Genomic DNA, 17,181 nt, shown 5'->3' with positions numbered 1-17,181 from the left:
GTGAATCAGCTCACACTTAGCTACATTGAATTCCATTTGCCATCTTTCTGCCCAGCTCTGCAGCTTCTCTATATCCTGCTGTAACCTGCCAGATCCTTCCTCACTGTCAACAACTCCTCCGACTTTTGTGTCATCCGCAAACTTGCTCACCCAACTTTCTAACCCCTCTTCCAGGTCATTTATAAAAATGACAAACAGCAATGGTCCCAAAACAGATCCTTGCGGAACACCGCTAGTGACGGCACTCCATGAAGAAACTTTGCCATCAACTACTACCCTCTGTCTTCTTCCATCCAGCCAATTCCTAATCCAAACCTCCAACTCACCCTCAATGCCATATCTCCGTATTTTCTGCAGTAGCCTACCATGGGGAACCTTATCAAACGCCTTACTAAAATCCATATATACCACATCTACCGCTTTCCCCTCATCAACCTCCTTTGTCACCTTTTCAAAGAATTCAATAAGGTTTGTGAGGCACGACCTGCCCTTCACAAAACCATGCTGACTATCCTTGATCACATTATTCCTATCCAGATGTTCATAAATCCTATCCCTTACAATTCTCTCTAAGACTTTGCCCACAACAGAAGTGAGACTCACCGGCCTATAGTTACTAGGGTTATCCCTACTCCCCTTCTTGAACAAGGGAACCACATTTGCTAGCCTCCAATCTTCTGGCACTACTCCTGTAGACAACGAGGACATAAAAATCAAGGCCAATGGCTCTGCAATCTCCTCCCTTGCTTCCCAGAGAAACCTTTGATAAGGTTCCACATGGTGGGCTGATGGAGAAAATGCAGAGGCATGGAATGGAGGGTGATTTAGCAGTTTGGATTAGAAACTGGCTTTCTGGAAGGAGGCAGCGAGTGGTGGTTGATGGAAAATATTCAGTCTGAAGCCCAGTTATTATTTTGGGACTACTGCCGTTTGTCATTTTTATAAATGACTTAGACGTAGGCATAGGTGGATATATTAATAAGTTTGCAGACGACACTAAAGTCGGTGGAGTAGTGGACAGTTTGGAAGAATGTTACAGGTTGCAGGGGGATTTGGATAAACTGCAGAATTGTGCTGAGGTGTGGCAAATGGAGTTCAATGCAGCTAAATGTGAGGTGATGCACTTTAGGAAGACCAACAGGATGGCAGAGGACTTGGTCAATGGAAATATTCTTGGTAGTGTGGATGTGCAGAGGGATCTTGGAGTCCATGTGCATAGATCCCTGAAAGTTGCCACCCGGGTGGATAGTGCTATTAAGAAGGCATACGGTGTGTTAGATTTCATTGGTAGAGGGATTGAGTTCTGGAACCACAATATCATGTTGCAACTACACAAAATGCTGATGCAGCCACACTTGGAATATTGCGTACAGTTCTGGAAGCCCCATTACAAAAAGGATGTGGAAGCATTGGAAAAGGTGCACAGGAGATTTACCAGGATGTTGCCTAGTCTGGAGGGAAGGTCTTATGAAGAAAGGCTGAGAGACTTGGGTCTTTTCTCATTGGAAAGAAGAAGGCTAAGGTGGGGGGGGGTGGATTTGATAGAGACATACAAGATGATCAGATAGGGTAGACAGAGAAAGACTTTTTCCTAGGATGATGACATCAGCTTGTACGAGAGGGCATAACTACAAATTGAGGGGTGATAGATTTAAGACTGATGTCAGAGACAAGTTCTTTACACACAGAATGGTAAGGGCATGGAATGTCCTACTTGCTAAGGTCCGTAGGGTGCAAGGGTGCACAGAATAAGCTGCAAGGAAATAACTGCAATAAAATCCCAGAGGACCAGGCATTTTAACCAGCCACTCCTGTGGCTACTTCCAATCTGCTTCTGGATGGAGCAGGCCTAGTTCTACAAAATCATTCCTGAAGAAGGGCTTATGCTCGAAACGTCGATTCTCCTGTTCCTTGGATGCTGTCTGACCTGCTGCGTTTTTCCAGCAGCACATTTTCAGCTCTGATCTTCAGCCTCACTTTCTCCTACTTGCTAAGGTCGTCAACTCAGCCACATTAGGGAGATTTAAACAAACCTTAGATAAGCTCATGGATGATTTTGGGATAGTGTAGGGGGATGAGCTAAGAAAAGTCCACAGGTCGGCGCAACACCTAGAGCCGAAGGGCCTGTTCTGCGCTGTATTATTCTATGTTCTATGAAATTGTAAACCTGTAAGTGACAAGCTAAATAGATGTGAAGAGTTTACAGCTACAAAGTTAATTGGGCTGTAGAAGATTGAACTGAGAATTGAAATGAATTGGCACTGAAGGCATTAGGGGATTTCAGGGTACAAGTTTTCTTTTAAGTGGCTTAGAGACTGGAAGGGAGAAGACAGTGTTTGTTGGGCAAGGGTGCACAGAATAAGCTACAAGGAAATAACTGCAATAAAATCCCAGAGGACCAGGCATTTTAACCAGCCACTCCTGTGGCTACTTCCAATCTGCTTCTGGATGTAGCAGGCTGAGCTCTACAAAATCAAAAAAGTTGTTTCTGACAAAGCAATTTCACTGAAGCAGGTCTACCAAGTTGGGATATTTCCTGACTTAAGTTACTCACTTCAGAAACAGAAATATGTCTGGGGAAACTGTTTAACTATAAATCTTGACCTCTCAAATTCCAAATAATTGGAATACTTAATGCCTACCTCCTGACTACTCTTTGAATATCTTCTAACAAGTCTTCCCATTTCCATGCTGCTGTGCCAGACTTCAAGTAGTATTAATTCTGTCTCAGTTGCCAGCTGTAGAGTCCAGTTCTTTGGGATTCAGTCGCAAACTGCTAATGCACAAGCTGCAGCAGCTGAGTCTAGGGCCCTTGCAGTGCAATGGTAGTGTCCCTATCCCTGGGCTGGTATCAAATCCCACCTGCTCCAGAGGTATGTAATAAGATTTCTGAACAGGATGATTAGGAAAACAGGGTAAGTCAGTAATATTCAACAGCTGAATCAACAAGAAACAGAACTTATTTTGTAAGGAGCACCTCTTTCTTCCAGTCACTGCTCCACTATCATTTTCCACTTATGGTAATTCATGACAGCAGCTCCTGTTCTTAACAAGCGATAAAACAGAGATCCTAGCCAGTTTGAAGGTAAGTTTGATCAGAAATCTGACAAATGGCTGAAATGTCACATCCCTGTACTTGAACAGTAAAACAAAGGATTACCTAATTTGCCTTCTACCATAGTGGAAATTTCATCCCACTACATTGGAGATCTAATCGATCAGAGTCAATTTAGCTCAAACAATAAAAGAAAAGTTTCATAGAATCACTATGGTGCATAGGGCATTCGACCCATCAAGCCAGCAAAACCTGAATGGTATCACACCAAGAGCCACCCGTTCCCCATAACATCACATTTACCAGAGCTTATCCATCTAACCTTTACATCCCTGGACATTATGGGACAATTCTGCATGACTAACCCACCTAACCTGCGCATCTTTGAACAGTGGGAGGAAGAGCATTTGGCAGAAATCCACACAAATATGGGGAGAACATGCAAAAAACACACAGACAGTAACCTAAAGCTAGGTCCTGGGCATATTGAGGCACCAGTGTTAACCACTGTGCCACTGTTTCAATATATCATTTATATAAAAGGCAAAAGTACATCTTGAGAATCAAGATGTGTCCATCAAAAGCCCCAAATCTTCAAGCTAGAATTAGAAATGCTATTTCCAACACTGATTGCACAAAATGAAAAACACAACCACTTCCATCTAATTCTATCGTTCAAGCTAACTTGTGATTTGAAACAATAAGTTACCTTGACTACCCTAGGTATAGGATGAAGAGAAAGAAACGGTTTCTTCCAAGAACTGAATTATTTTTGCAATAACTGTACTTGAAACCTAATGAACCATACCAGGAATAAGAGTCAGGTTGTATGGTTACCCAGAAGTCAGATTGAACTCTTTTGATTATGTCCTATTTCACTATCTACACAAGTATGCCAAAACTGTCCAAATATCCATCTCCAAGTTGGAATTGGAGAGTTTTTCCCCCCCAAAATAGCTGGAGAATTACCCATTGAAAGTTGAAAACAAAAAGGTGATGATTGCTCTTGGACAAGCATTCATATATGAAGGTTTAAAATAAATATTTCATAATGTTATCAGCAAATGTTCTTGCTTCATGGAGTTTACACTGAAAATGTCTGTGCAAAGAAAATTTATTTTGAGTTGCACGGGGCTCACCTGACAATCAACCATCAATTTAGTCTGCTTACATGTTGGAACATTACTCTTCAGAATAAATTATTCCTTTCCAACATCCCATTTTATGAAATGCAGACAAAAGCAGCCTTCAAGTACCTCAGTCGGCCCTATACCCATCAAAGTCATCTAAGTTTTTAGGTGGCAAAATTAACTAATGATTACCACAGGCAATATGTGTTGAGCAAAATGACTGATGCTACATGAACACAATCTGTAGACATAATATGAAAGAGTGAGACAAATTAAAGCAAATCCTAAAGTAAAAAATTGCAACAGATGCTAGGCACAATCTGCTTAACCTGCTCAATGTGCTCAAACTCAGAAGCTGGATAACAGCAGTACTGCAGTACCTAAATTATTTATCAGTAGAAATTTGACTACTAATACTAAAATATTAATAATTGTCCCAGTAACAAAGTTTAGTATCAGATAATTCTAATGCAATTGTGTTATTATAATGTCACAAAACACCACTTCAACTTACTGTTCCAAACTGCTTCACATTTTGTGCACATTTCTTGCATATTGTGTTGGTTTTGCTGCACAAAATAAGAAATCCATAATTCAGAGAAGGTTAAGATTTCAAATGATCACAGAACTAAATGAAAACATTTCATTATTACTGTACCTTTCTTGTTGGAATTCAGTTCTGCAGTATGTACACTTGACTACTGGATGTGCTATCCGACACTCCTTTTTGAAAGATAAGCAAAAGCACTCAGTCAAATATCTCAACATTTTTCACAGCACATGAAAACAGTGCATGACAAATAAAACAAAGGAAATACCAGATTGAAAACTCATAGTAGTAGATTTTAAGCAATGGTTGAAAAGAGAAAGATACAGATAGCGATGGAATTCCAGAACCTGAACTTAGATAAACCAATGGCATGGTCACCAATGCTAAAACAGCTGTAAATGGAAATGCACAACAGTGCAAAATTACAGTAAGTAGATATTCACAGGCTGTGTATTAGAGAAGACTACAAAGATAAGTAGCAGCAAGGCCATAAAGAATGAAAATTTCAAAACCTAGACACTACTTCACGAGGTCAGCAAACAGAGGTGAAAGAGGAAGCTAAGGCACAGACAGTAGAGAGTTTTGGATGACCTCAAGTTTACAGTAGAATATGGGAGACCTCAGAGGTGCACATTGGAATATTTGAGCCTAGGAATAATGTAGCGATGTAACTAGAGACTTGGCAGGAATAGGGATGGAGTCAATACTAGAGAGAAAAAAAAAATCAGGTGTTTTTGCTCACAAAATCAAATCTATATTATCCCCCACTATGGGTGCAAACAGAAAATGCAGTTTCAATTTGTCCCATTTGAAACAATAAATTACCTTGACTACCCTCGGTATAGGATGAAGAGAAAGAAACAGTTTCTTCCAAGAGCCAAATCATTTTGCAATAAATGTACTTGAACCATACATAAATAATAATTGAATTGAAAATAAAAGTTGAACAAATTGAAAAAGTGATTTATTGCAAACAATCCAAAAGTAGCTCTGGACCTCTTATAAAAGAGCCACATCTTCAACAAAATTACATCTCTACTCCAATCTGGAGGCCAGAGTAACAAGTTAGTCAATAGATTAATCAAGAATTCCCAATTTCTGGTTTGCAAGGGCCAATAGGATTAAGGAGACTGTCCATTCTGAAGGCTTTGACAGAACAAGCTCGGACTCAAAGATTGATGCAAATAACAAGACCCTTTAACATCAGAAGCCACTTTTAACAGCAAGTTTGAGGGGGTCTGGGCTGTTTGTGCACCACTTGGCACAGGCAAGCAAACATAACTCAGTAACTCAAAACAAAAGTCCTGGAGAAAATGAAATTCAGCAGCATCCATGGAGGAAGAAACACAGGTAACAGCATTCAATTTTTTTTATTAATAACCATAGAGAAGCAGAAATGTGATGGGTTTGAAGAATAACTCAGATGCTGACCAAATGAGAAGGTGGTCATGGAGCTGAACGGGGAAAATGAGTGGCGGATTCAAATTTCCCTATATTCCTACACTTGCCAATTTGTTAGTACAGGCTCCTTATACAGGATGGCAACTCTGCTTCACAAGCACCAGTAACTAGACAAAAGAAAAGGGAAGAGGAGGGAAGCTGGTGAGTACACAGTGTGTGGGAGTACAGGTAACTTGGAAAGGGAAAACAGTGTGACAAAACTGGGTTGGAAACAGGAAACACTAAGCATTGGGTTGGGGAGTTCCAGTAAATGGGAATGGGGGGGGGGGGGGGGGGAGAGGATTTAATATTAGCAGGGAGTGTATGTGCACAATGGTGAAAGAAAAAGAGAAGTGCTAACTGAAATAATTTGGCATGCTTGCTTTCAGTGGTCACAACATTGAGTATAGGAGTTGGGATGCTACGTCATGGGCGGCACGGTGGCACAGTGGTTAACACTGCTGCCTCACAGCGCTAGAGACCCGGGTTCAATTCCAGACTCAGGCGACTGAGTGTGTGGAGTTTGCACATTCTCCCAGTGTGTGCGTGGGTTTCCTCCGGGTGCTCTGGTTTCCTCCCACAGTCCAAAGATGTGCAGGTCAGGTGAATTGGCCATGCTAAATTGCCCGTAGTGTTAGGTTAAAGGGGTAAATGTAGGGGTATGGGTGGGTTGCGCTTCGGCGGGTCGGAGTGGACTTGTTGGGCCGAAGGGCCTGTTTCCACACTGTAAGTAATCTAATCATCAGTCACAGCTTACAAGATACTGGAAAGGCCACACTTGGAGTACTGCATACAATTCTGGTCACCCTGCCAATAGGAAGGATGTTTTTAAACTGGAAAAGGTGCAAAAACGGTTTACAATGATGGTGCCAGGGCTGGAGTTTGAGTGAAAGGGAGAGGCTGGATAGGCTGGTGGGCGGCACGGTGGCACAGTGGTTAGCACTGCTGCCTCACAGCACCAGAGACCCGGGTTCAATACCCGCCTCAGGCTACTGAGTGTGTGGAGTTTGCACGTTCTCCCAGTGTCTGCGTGGGTTTCCTCCGGGTGCTCTGGTTTCCTCCCACAGTCCAAAGATGTGCAGGTCAGGTGAATTGGCCATGCTAAATTGCCCGTAGTGTTAGGTAAGGGGTAAATGTAAATGTAAATGTAGGGGTAGGGGTATGGGTGGATTGCGCTTCGGCGGGGCGGTGTGGACTTGTTGGGCCGAAGGGCCTGTTTCCACATTGTAAGTAATCTAATCTAATCAATCTTTCCTGGAAGCCTGACAGGTGATCTTATAGAGGTTATAAAATCATGAGGGCATAGATAAGGTGAATAGATAAGATCTTTTTGCTCAGGTAGGGAAGTTCAAAACAGGTTTAAAAGGAGAGAGGGGAAAGACTGGGGACCTGATGATCAATTTTTACGCACAGATGCATGTAGGGAACAAGCTGCCAGAGGTAGTGGTACAGACGGGCACCATTACAATTAGAAAGATACAATGGTACAAGGATACTGGAGCGAGAGGAAAAGGATCCAGTTATTGTGGTCCATGTTGGGACAAGCAACATGGGCAAGGCAAGGAAGGATTATCAAGCACTAGGAACAAAATTAAGGAAGAGGTCCTAAAGTGTTTATAATCTCTGGATTACTATCCAAGCCACGTGCAAATTGACTTGCTCCCTCATCAATTTCACTACATACCTGTTAAAGAAAACTATTGCAAATACATTCAATGAGCTCCTCCTCAAGGCTACCCTGATTGACCTGGTTTGTGCAATTGACATGTAGATTAAATTCTCCCATGATAGTTGCTGTACTTTTTATTTAAAAGCAGGTATTAGTTATCTTTGTTTATTGCTCACCGCAATGTGATGTTACTTTTTGCTGGCTGATGTACTACACCTATCAGTGATTTTTTTCTTTGAATTTCTACCCAAATAGATTCAACCTTATTCTCCATAGAACCAATAAAATCTCTCACTACCGCCCTGATGTCATCCTTAAATATTAGAGCTACATCACCTCCTTTATCTCCTTGTCCGTCTTTCAGAGTAGTCTGACATCCCTGGATATTTCTTGCGAAAGGGATTCAGTTTAAAAGCAGAGATGTCATGTTGCGGTTATAGAGGGTACTAGTGAGGCTATACCTGGAGTACTGTATATAGTTTTGGTCTCCTTACTTTGGGGCAGCACAGTTAGTACTGCTGTGACACAACGCCACAGACTCAAGTTCATTTCCAACCTTGGGTGACCGTCTGTGTGGAGTTTGCATGTTGTTCCTGTGTCTGTGGGTTTCCTCCGGGTGCTTCGGTTTCCTCCCACAATCCAAAGATGTGCAGTTTAGGTGAATTGGCCATGCTAAATTGCCCATAGTGTTCAGGAATGTGTAGGTTAGATACAGGAGTCTGGGATAAATGCAGAGTAATAGAGTAGGGAAATGGGTCTGGTGGGTCACTCTTTGGAGGGTCAGTGTGGACTTGTTGAGCCGAAGAGTCTGTTTTCACACCGATTCTATGATTACTTGAGAAAGGGTGTACGAGCACTAGATTAGATTAGATTCTCTACAGTGTGGAAACAGGCCCTTCGGCCCAGCAAGTCCACACCAACCCTCCGAAGAGTAACCCACCCAGACCCATTTCCCTCTGACTAACGCACCTAACCTATGGGCAATTTAGCATAGCCAATTCACCTGCCCTGCACGTCTTTGGACTGTGGGAGGAAACCGGAGCACCCATGCATACTCGGGGAGAATGTGCAAACTCCACGAATTTCATTAGGTTGATTCCAGAGTCGAGTGGTTTGGCTTATGAGGCTGGGAATTATATTCCTTGGAATATAATTAGAAGAAGAATGGGAGGGGGGGGATTTATAGAAACATAAAATTATGAAAGGAATAAGTAAGATAGAAGTAGAGAGGAGGTTGCCACTGCCAGGTGAACCTTGGACATGAGGGCATTGCCTCAAAATTAGGGTGAGCAGGTTTCGGACTGAATTGAGAATGAACGTCTTCACCCAGAGGGTTATGAATCTATGGAATTCCCTGCCTCGTGAAGGAGTTGAGGCTTCCTCAGTAAAGGTTTTCAAAGATAAGCTAGATAATTCCTTTACTGTTCAAAAAAAGATTGAGGATTATGGGGAGAGGGGGACTAAGTGGAGCTGAGGCTACAAAAAGATTAGTCATGCTCTTATTGAATGGCAGACCAGGCGCAAAGGACCAGGTGGCCTACTCCTGCTCAGAGTTCTTATGTTCTTAATTACAAAATGTGAAAGATATTTGGACAGGTATATGAATAGGAAAGGTTTAAGAGGGATTTGGCAAATGGGAGAGTTCAGTTGAGGAAACCTGCTTTGCATGGAAATGTTGGTCCAAAGGGCTTGTTTCTATGCTGTATGACTGAGGACTTGGGGGCGCAGGGAGTATAGAGAGCTCACCTGAGACCTATACAATTACTTTCAAAATACCTTGTAAAAGTAATATTTTTTGTAAGTTGTGTACATGTGAAAAACCTGAACGACTTGATCTACACATGCATCTGAACTACAAATTTAAGGTTACAATGTGCCATTCTTATGGCTTTGGTTTTGCTAGTGCAGCAGTGGGGTGGAGTCATGTGAATTTTCAAGTGTTAAAATGAAGTTTTGTGGGAACTGAGTTTGGGAAACACTGCAGTAAAATGTACAGGGCGATGCATTAATTAAATGCAAAACATATTGTGACAAAACATGAAACCTTACATGTAGGAAAATATGCAGAAGGTACACATTTTATTTTGCATCCGTTCTCAAAAATTGAAGTCTTGTCATTAACTAGTTGTTCATGAGAAAATCTACCCCTGCAAAACTTCATGAAAAGAAACAGGATTTTAAGTAAGCTTTACCTTCAAAAGGGCAAGTATCTGAAAGCAGCAACGTTGATTCGGGCAAATAGTGAAATCTTATAAAAGCCATGATTAAGTTACAGAAAACTTCTTTTCCCACCTCCCCCTCCACAAACGGAATTTGAAGCTAAATGTCACTGCAGAGGAAAGGAAGCAATTAATTTGCATCAGATTATAAAAGGGAGATGCTGAATAGGTTGGCATTATTCAAAACAAGCATCTGGAAAGCAATGGCCTAGTGATATTATTTCTGGACTGTTAACCCAGAGACCCAGATAATATCCTGAGAACACAGGTTCGAAAGCTGGATGGTAGAATTTAAATTCAATAAATATCTGGAATTAAGAGTCAAACATTGACTAAAAATTCATTGCCGATTTTCAGAAAAATCCACCTGGTTCAGTAATGTTCTTTAGGGACGGAAACTGCCATCCTAACCCAACCTGGCTACATGTGACTCCAAATCCACAGCAATGTGGTTGACTCTCAACTACTCTCTCGACAATTAGGAATGGGCAATAAATGCTGGCCCAGCCAGTGATGCTCTCATCCTGTGAATGATGAAAGAACACAAAAATGCTTGGATCAGATAGGATGAATCATAGGTTGCTAAGGTAAGGGTGGCAAAGACAACAAAACTTGACCATTACCTCCCCCAGATTAGGGTGTGACGTCAGAAAACTATAGATGCGCCATCTGTATTCAAAATAAGTAACAGTCATGAAACAAGTCAATCTAACAGAATATTGAGAAAACCAACATTATTCTAAGACAGGATTTCTATTATCCTAAACAGAAAATAAATTCTCATTTCAAAAAGCATATTAAAATGCAGAATTATGAAAAAGGCAAAATAATTTGACCGAGTTCATCGGCAAAATGATAGGACCTTGTTGAAGGTACTTCATTAAGTCCTGTTTGAAAACCTTTTTATACCTAGGTTTTCAAACAGGACTTAATGAAGTACCAGTCATTCTGCTTTAGTGCGACGGTTGTGTTTCTCTGCAATTTTGTGCTACAAACAAATCATACCATGGAAAACCATTACAGAAAATTGCACTGCACAAGATTGCTAATAGAAAAAAAATTTATACCTGTTCAGTAGAAAGTTTACATTAACCAAACATCCACAATTCATCAATAGCATTAAAGCCAATTCGCACACATGTAATGCTCGTTATAGCAGCATAACCTGTACCTCATAACATCTATATGTTCCAAACAAAAGCACATTGGATTAAAGGTGGGGTGTTAATTTGCTTACAGAATTCATTAAGGGATAACGGTATTGGTGAATAGCCATTTTTCTAACTGGATATCAATATTCAAGAATCAAAGGTATTAGAGCCACAGCTGGGCTTGTGACAAATGGATGATCTGGACTTGGGAAATTTTTTTTTTATGCATTCACAGGATGAGCACATCGCTGGCTAGGTAGCATCTGTTATCCATCCCAAAGGACAGTAAACATGTAACTGTGGACCTGGAATCACATGTAAGCCATATGGGTTTTTACCCGAACATCAGCAATGGATTCATGGATTAGACATATTTATCCAACTACTTATTGAATTAAAATTCCACCGTGTGCTCTGGCTGGATTCGAACATGGGTCCCCAGAATATTATCTAGGCCTCTGAGTTAAAGCTCCAGCAATAATACCACCAACCCATCGCCTACCTTTGTCAGTTTAAGATTTTGCAACTTATGCAAAACTTGATAATTTAGTGAGATACCAAATTACTTCGAGATGACAGATAGAATAATTGGCAAAATCAACAGGTACAACTTAGAAGTACAACATTCCTGATGAAGGGCTCTTGCCCAAAACGTCAAAATCTCCTGCTCCTCAGATGCTGTCTGACCTGCTTGCTTTTCCAGAACCACACTCTTGACAACTTAGAAGTGGCAAAGTGAATATCTTTTTGGAGGAACGTGGAGAGGAATGTCACAAATGAGAATTAAAACAAATTTGAACACACAAGTTTAGGCCAGAATCTTATTGAGGCCGGAGTGATGTAGGATATGGCAAAGATGCGTGGCAGATTCAGAAGACAGCAAGTCTAAAGTTTATAAGGAGAGGTGTTCTCGTGGAAAAGTACGATTGTTAAGGGGATTGACTGGGTAAGTGGTGAGAGGATGTCTCATTGGAAAGTCTAAGAGTGGAAGGCATAGTCTCAAAATACTGGGGTGCCAAATTAAAGAGGTGGAACTACTCTTTTAGACGACTGGGTATCTTTGGAATTGTCCTCACAGCTCTGTGGCAAGAAGAGTCTTGTGTATATTTAACATTGAGATACATAGATTATTGATTAGTATAAGAAGACAAGAAAGTGACTGAGGAATATCAGATCAGCTATCAACCCATTGAATGGCAGTTGAAACTTTATTGCTGGAACAGCACAGCAGGTCAGGCAGCATCCAGGGAACAGGAGATTCGACGTTTCGGGCACAGGCCCTTCTGCCCGAAACGTCGAATCTCCTGTTCCCTGGATGCTGCCTGACCTGCTGTGCTGTTCCAGCAATAAAGTTTCAACTTTGATCTCCAGCATCTGCAGACCTCACTTTCTCCATTGAATGGCAGAGCAGGCTCAAGGGCCGAACAACCTATTCTTGTTCCTATTCCTTATGGTCTATCTTGTAGAAGGATCTCACTATCTGTCATGCCTTTGTTGAGTGCCATCCATCCTAAGACAAGCCAAACAGAGAGACACACGAGAATTCCTAGAAGCATGGCATTCCAACCGGAACTCTATCAACAAACACATTGAGTTAGACCCCATCTACAACCCACTGAGAAAAAGAACTGGATATGACATCACCACCAGAAATGACATCAGCACCGGAAATGACATCAGCAACCCAAACATATAAATAGAAAGCAGGAATTATCTGCAGTGTTTTGCCCAGAGGCCCAGTGAAGATGTTACCCAGTATAGTTGCAAAACGTCTGGAAGTGAACCTTCTAGCTCAGCGAGCAAACCTACATCCAGAGCCTCATTAACATACAGTTCCCCACCTTATCAAAATGTGCCATTCAATCCAAATGTCAAGAAATCTCAGGAATCAGAGCAAAGACCAAGCAACTTCACTTTGCTTCTTGCTCGAACAGCATTTGTAAGCATATCAGCCAAACACACTCCACATCCACAGACATGCCTCCAAGATTCCTCATGGCACTTCACTTCTGCACTAGCAAGTATCCATTTAATGTTGCAAGAACATTGGTTTGTGTCCCTGCGTGTACTTAGACTGGGCCAGGCTGTAAATCCAGTCTTTTCAGTTGCTGAGCTGACCTGGATGCTTGTAACATCTCCGCCATACCTTTACGTGCTTTGTCCCTTCAGCCTGTACTACCAAGCTTTTATTACTTCTGTCATTCCATGCTGTTTAGCACAGATAAAGTAACAAAGTTAGTCATGGTTGTCAGCAGAGCTCAGTCAAGTCAAGGATGAATCGTCTTTGTTCGTTAGGCCCTAGCACAATAAGTCAAGAGCAGTCTCCAACGCCAGACCAAAACATCAGAATCAGGATGCTCTCCGTATAAAGGGTGAGGACCCAAATGTTAGTCAGTGGACCACTTGTTCTGACTGTCTATCCTTCTGGGGCTGCTTTCCTACTGAAATGAAAGAAGCAGGTATGAGGGAGACAAACGTGGGTGGCCTTGATTATTGGTCCCAGAAAAGAGGTGAACAATGGACCTTGTCAAATCATACAATAGGCTTTTTAGAATGGTGCAGGCTAGTCTTGTGGCAAACACCCAGTGAGCAGGAGAGTTGTTCTGGGAACTGCACAAAGTAATTTAGTAATAGAATCAAATAGGATATGCACAAGGCCAGGGTAGGCAGTCCATGATGCACGGTTGGTTAGCTACGATGAGAAGTCAGAGTGAGTCTCAAAATCTCAAAAGACAACTATGCAATTTACACTCAAACAAATCCTTAGTCTCTGTTTCAAGTACATATTTAACAAATAAAAAGGCGGTTGTAATCATGAGACTAGACTTGACAAGAACCTGTGACAAATAGCTCAGAAGTCTATGCCAAGACAACAAACACCATCCATATACATCCTGATGGGTCTGGAGTGCTCATGATCCAGCTATAACCTGCTTGAAATTATTGCTTCAGAGAGAGAAAAATCTACGAAACAAAATTGCAAGTTGTACCTATTCAACAAGGTAGCATTACTTGCCACTTAGCCGATTCTCGATGTTACCTTCAGTGCCAGACTGTCTCTCCATGGTAACTGTTTCTCCCCCTCTAGAAAAAGTTATTGCACTTTCACAGTACTAAATTCAAGTACCTTTATAAACCATGCAATTTTGAAATAAGAGTTAGTTCAGGACTCAGGACTACTCTATAACCATCTACTAACATGATCAATATCCCCAAGTCCAGATTACAAAGGAAATGTCAGTAAAACAGCCAATGTTTGTGCTTTCTGCAAGCTCTTACATCAAGGCCGAACAGGCAAAGCAGATAAACTCAGGGCATGGTAAGGAATATGGGACTGGGATATCAGGAGGAGCATTTTGGGGCTAGAAACCATAATTCTATTAGTTTTAAATAATGATGGAAAAGGATAGACCAGATCCAAAAGTTGAAGTTCTAAATTGGAGAAAGACCAACTTTGACAGTACTAGACAAGACCTTTCAAAAGCTGATTGGGGGCAGATGTTCACAGGTAAAGGGATGCTGGAAAATGGGAAGCCTTCAGAAATGAGATAACGAGAGCCCAGAGACAGTATATGTCTGTTAGGGTGAAAGGAAAGCTGGTAGGTATAGGGAATGCTGGATGACTAAAGAAATTGAGGGTTTGGTTAAGAAAACATTGGAAGCACATGTCAGATATAGACAGGATAGATTGAGTGAATCCTTAGAAGAGTATAAAGGCGGTCGGAGTATACTTAAGAGGGAAATCTGGAGGGCAAAAAGGGAACATGAGTTAGCTTTGGCAAATAGAGTTAAGGAGAATCCAAAGGGTTTTTTACAAATAAATTAAGGACAAAAGGTTAAGTAGGTTAGGATTGTTTACATTAGAAAAACGGAGATTGAGGCGGGGGGGAACCTGATTGAGGTCTACAAAGAAAGGAAAAGACAGGGTAGACAGAGATAAGCTTCTTCCCCCAGGGTGAAGGATTCAATAACATTCAAGGTGAGAGGTGAAAAGTTTAAGGGGGATATACATGACAAGTACTTTACACAGAGTGTGGTAGGTGCCTGCCACATGTTGCCAGTAGAGGCAGGCACGGTAGATTTATTTAAGTGCACCTGGACAGATGCATGAGAAGGTGGGGAGCAGAAGGATACAGACGCTTAAGAATTGGGTGATAGATTTAGACAGTGGATTTGGATCTGCTCAGGCTTGGAGAAAGTTACAAGTTTTCGTTGTTCTTTGACAAAAGGGTAGCTAGGGAGAGTGTAGGACCCCTCAAAGATCAGCAAGGCAACCTTTGTGTGCAACTGCAGGAGATGGGAGTTACTAAACGAGTATTTTGCATCAGTATGTACTGGGGAAAAGTCATGGAAGATCTAGAATGTAGGGAAATAGATTGTGTCATCTTGAAAAATGTCCATATTACAGAGGAAGTGCTGGATGTCTTGAAACGCATACAAGTGGATAAATCCCCAGGACCTGATCAGGTGTACCCGAGAACTCTGTGGAAAGTTAGGGAAGTGATTGTTGGGCCTCTTAAGGAGATATTGTATCATCGATAGTCACAGGAACTGCCAGAAGACAGGAGGTTGGCTAACGTGGTGCCACTGTTTAAGAAAGGTGGTAAGGACAAGCCAGGGTACTATAGACCAGAGAACCTGATGTCGCTGGCGGGCTAGTTGTTGGAGAAAATCCTGAGGGATAGGATGTACATATATTTGAAAAGGCAAGGACTGACTAGGCATAGTTAACATGGCTTTGTATGTGGGAAATCATGTCTCACATACAAGATAAGTTAGCAAATTAGATCTCAAGGAATACAGGGAGAATTCATCAATTGGATACAGAACTGGCTCAAAGGTGGTGGAGGGTTGTTTTCAGACTGAAGGCCTGTGACCAGTGATAATGCTACAAGGATCAGTGCTGGGTCCACTACTTTTCTTCATTTTATATAAATGATTTGGATGTGAGCATAAAAGGTATAGGTAGTAAGTTTGCAGATGACACCAAAATTGGAGGTGTAGTGGACAGCAAAGAAGGTTACCTCAGATTACAATGGGACCTTGATCAGATGGGCCAATGGATTGAGAAGTGGCAGTTTGGAGTTTAATTTAGGTAAATGCAAGGTCCTGCATGTTGGGAAAGCAAATCTTAGCAGGAGTTATACAGTTAATGGTAAATTACCAGGTAGTGTTGCTGAACAAAGAGACCTTGGAGTGCAGGTTCTTAGCTCCTTGAAAGTGGAGTTTCAGATAGTGAAGATGGCATTTAGTATGCTTTCTTGTATTGGTCAGAGTATGGTGTACAGGATTGGGAGGTCATGTTGCAACTGTACAGAATATTGGTTAGGTCACTGTTGGAATATTGCATGCAATTTTGGTCTCCTTTGTATCGGAAAAGGATGTTGTGAAACTTGAAAGGGTTTAGAAAAGATTTACAAGGATGTTGCCAGGGTTGGAGGATTTTAGCTATAGGGAGAGATTGAATAGGCTAGGGTTGTTTTCCCTATGGCGGCTGGGGACTGAGCGGTGATCTTATAGAGGTTTATAAGATCATGAGGGGCATGGATAGGATAAATAGACAAAAACTTATTCTTGCGTTGGGAGAGTCCAAAACTAGAGAGCATAGGTTTAGGGTGAGAGGGGAAAGATATAAAAGAGACCTCAGGGGCACCTTTTTCACGCAGAGGGTGGTACATGTATGGAATGAGCTGCTAGATGAAGTGGTGGAGGCTAGTACAATTGCAACATTCAAAAGGCACCTGGATGGGTATATTAATAGGAAGGGTTTGGAGGGGTTTGGGCCAGGTGCTGGCAGGTGGGGCTGGATTGGGTTGGGATATTTTGTTGGCATGGACTGAAGGGTCTGTTTCTGTGCTGTACATCTCTATGACTCCAAAACAGAAGTTACATTTCAGAAAAAAATTCCACTGGAGCATATACTTTTATTGCTTACAAATAAACATAAACTAGGAACTTATACACTAA

The 17,181-nt window shown here is 41.7% G+C and overlaps 1 protein-coding gene across 6 annotated transcripts in view; it reads right to left on the bottom strand.

Annotated features, from left to right (window-relative positions):
- The window catches only part of fam76b (family with sequence similarity 76 member B), an 89,535-nt gene that overhangs the window by 70,119 nt on the left and 2,235 nt on the right, over positions 1 to 17,181 (bottom strand). For 5 of the 6 annotated variants that reach the window (XM_043691479.1, XM_043691476.1, XM_043691477.1 and 2 more), the window contains 2 exons: positions 4,844 to 4,908; positions 4,700 to 4,754 (listed from right to left, as the gene is read on the bottom strand). Coding sequence is in view for 3 of the 6 variants with exons in the window: in XM_043691476.1 (XP_043547411.1) it covers positions 4,700 to 4,754; positions 4,844 to 4,908 (120 nt within the window). In the remaining 3 variants the exon portion in view is untranslated. Of the gene's footprint in view, positions 1 to 4,699; positions 4,755 to 4,843; positions 4,909 to 10,686; positions 10,733 to 17,181 lie in introns of those variants that run through there. The other variant, XM_043691481.1, reaches the window with a different exon arrangement.

This window comes from Chiloscyllium plagiosum, chromosome 6, assembly GCF_004010195.1.
Source record: "Chiloscyllium plagiosum isolate BGI_BamShark_2017 chromosome 6, ASM401019v2, whole genome shotgun sequence".
Classification (NCBI taxonomy): domain Eukaryota; kingdom Metazoa; phylum Chordata; class Chondrichthyes; order Orectolobiformes; family Hemiscylliidae; genus Chiloscyllium; species Chiloscyllium plagiosum.
The sequence above is the reverse complement of the archived record's forward strand: the minus strand, read 5'-3'. Positions and strand labels throughout refer to the sequence as shown.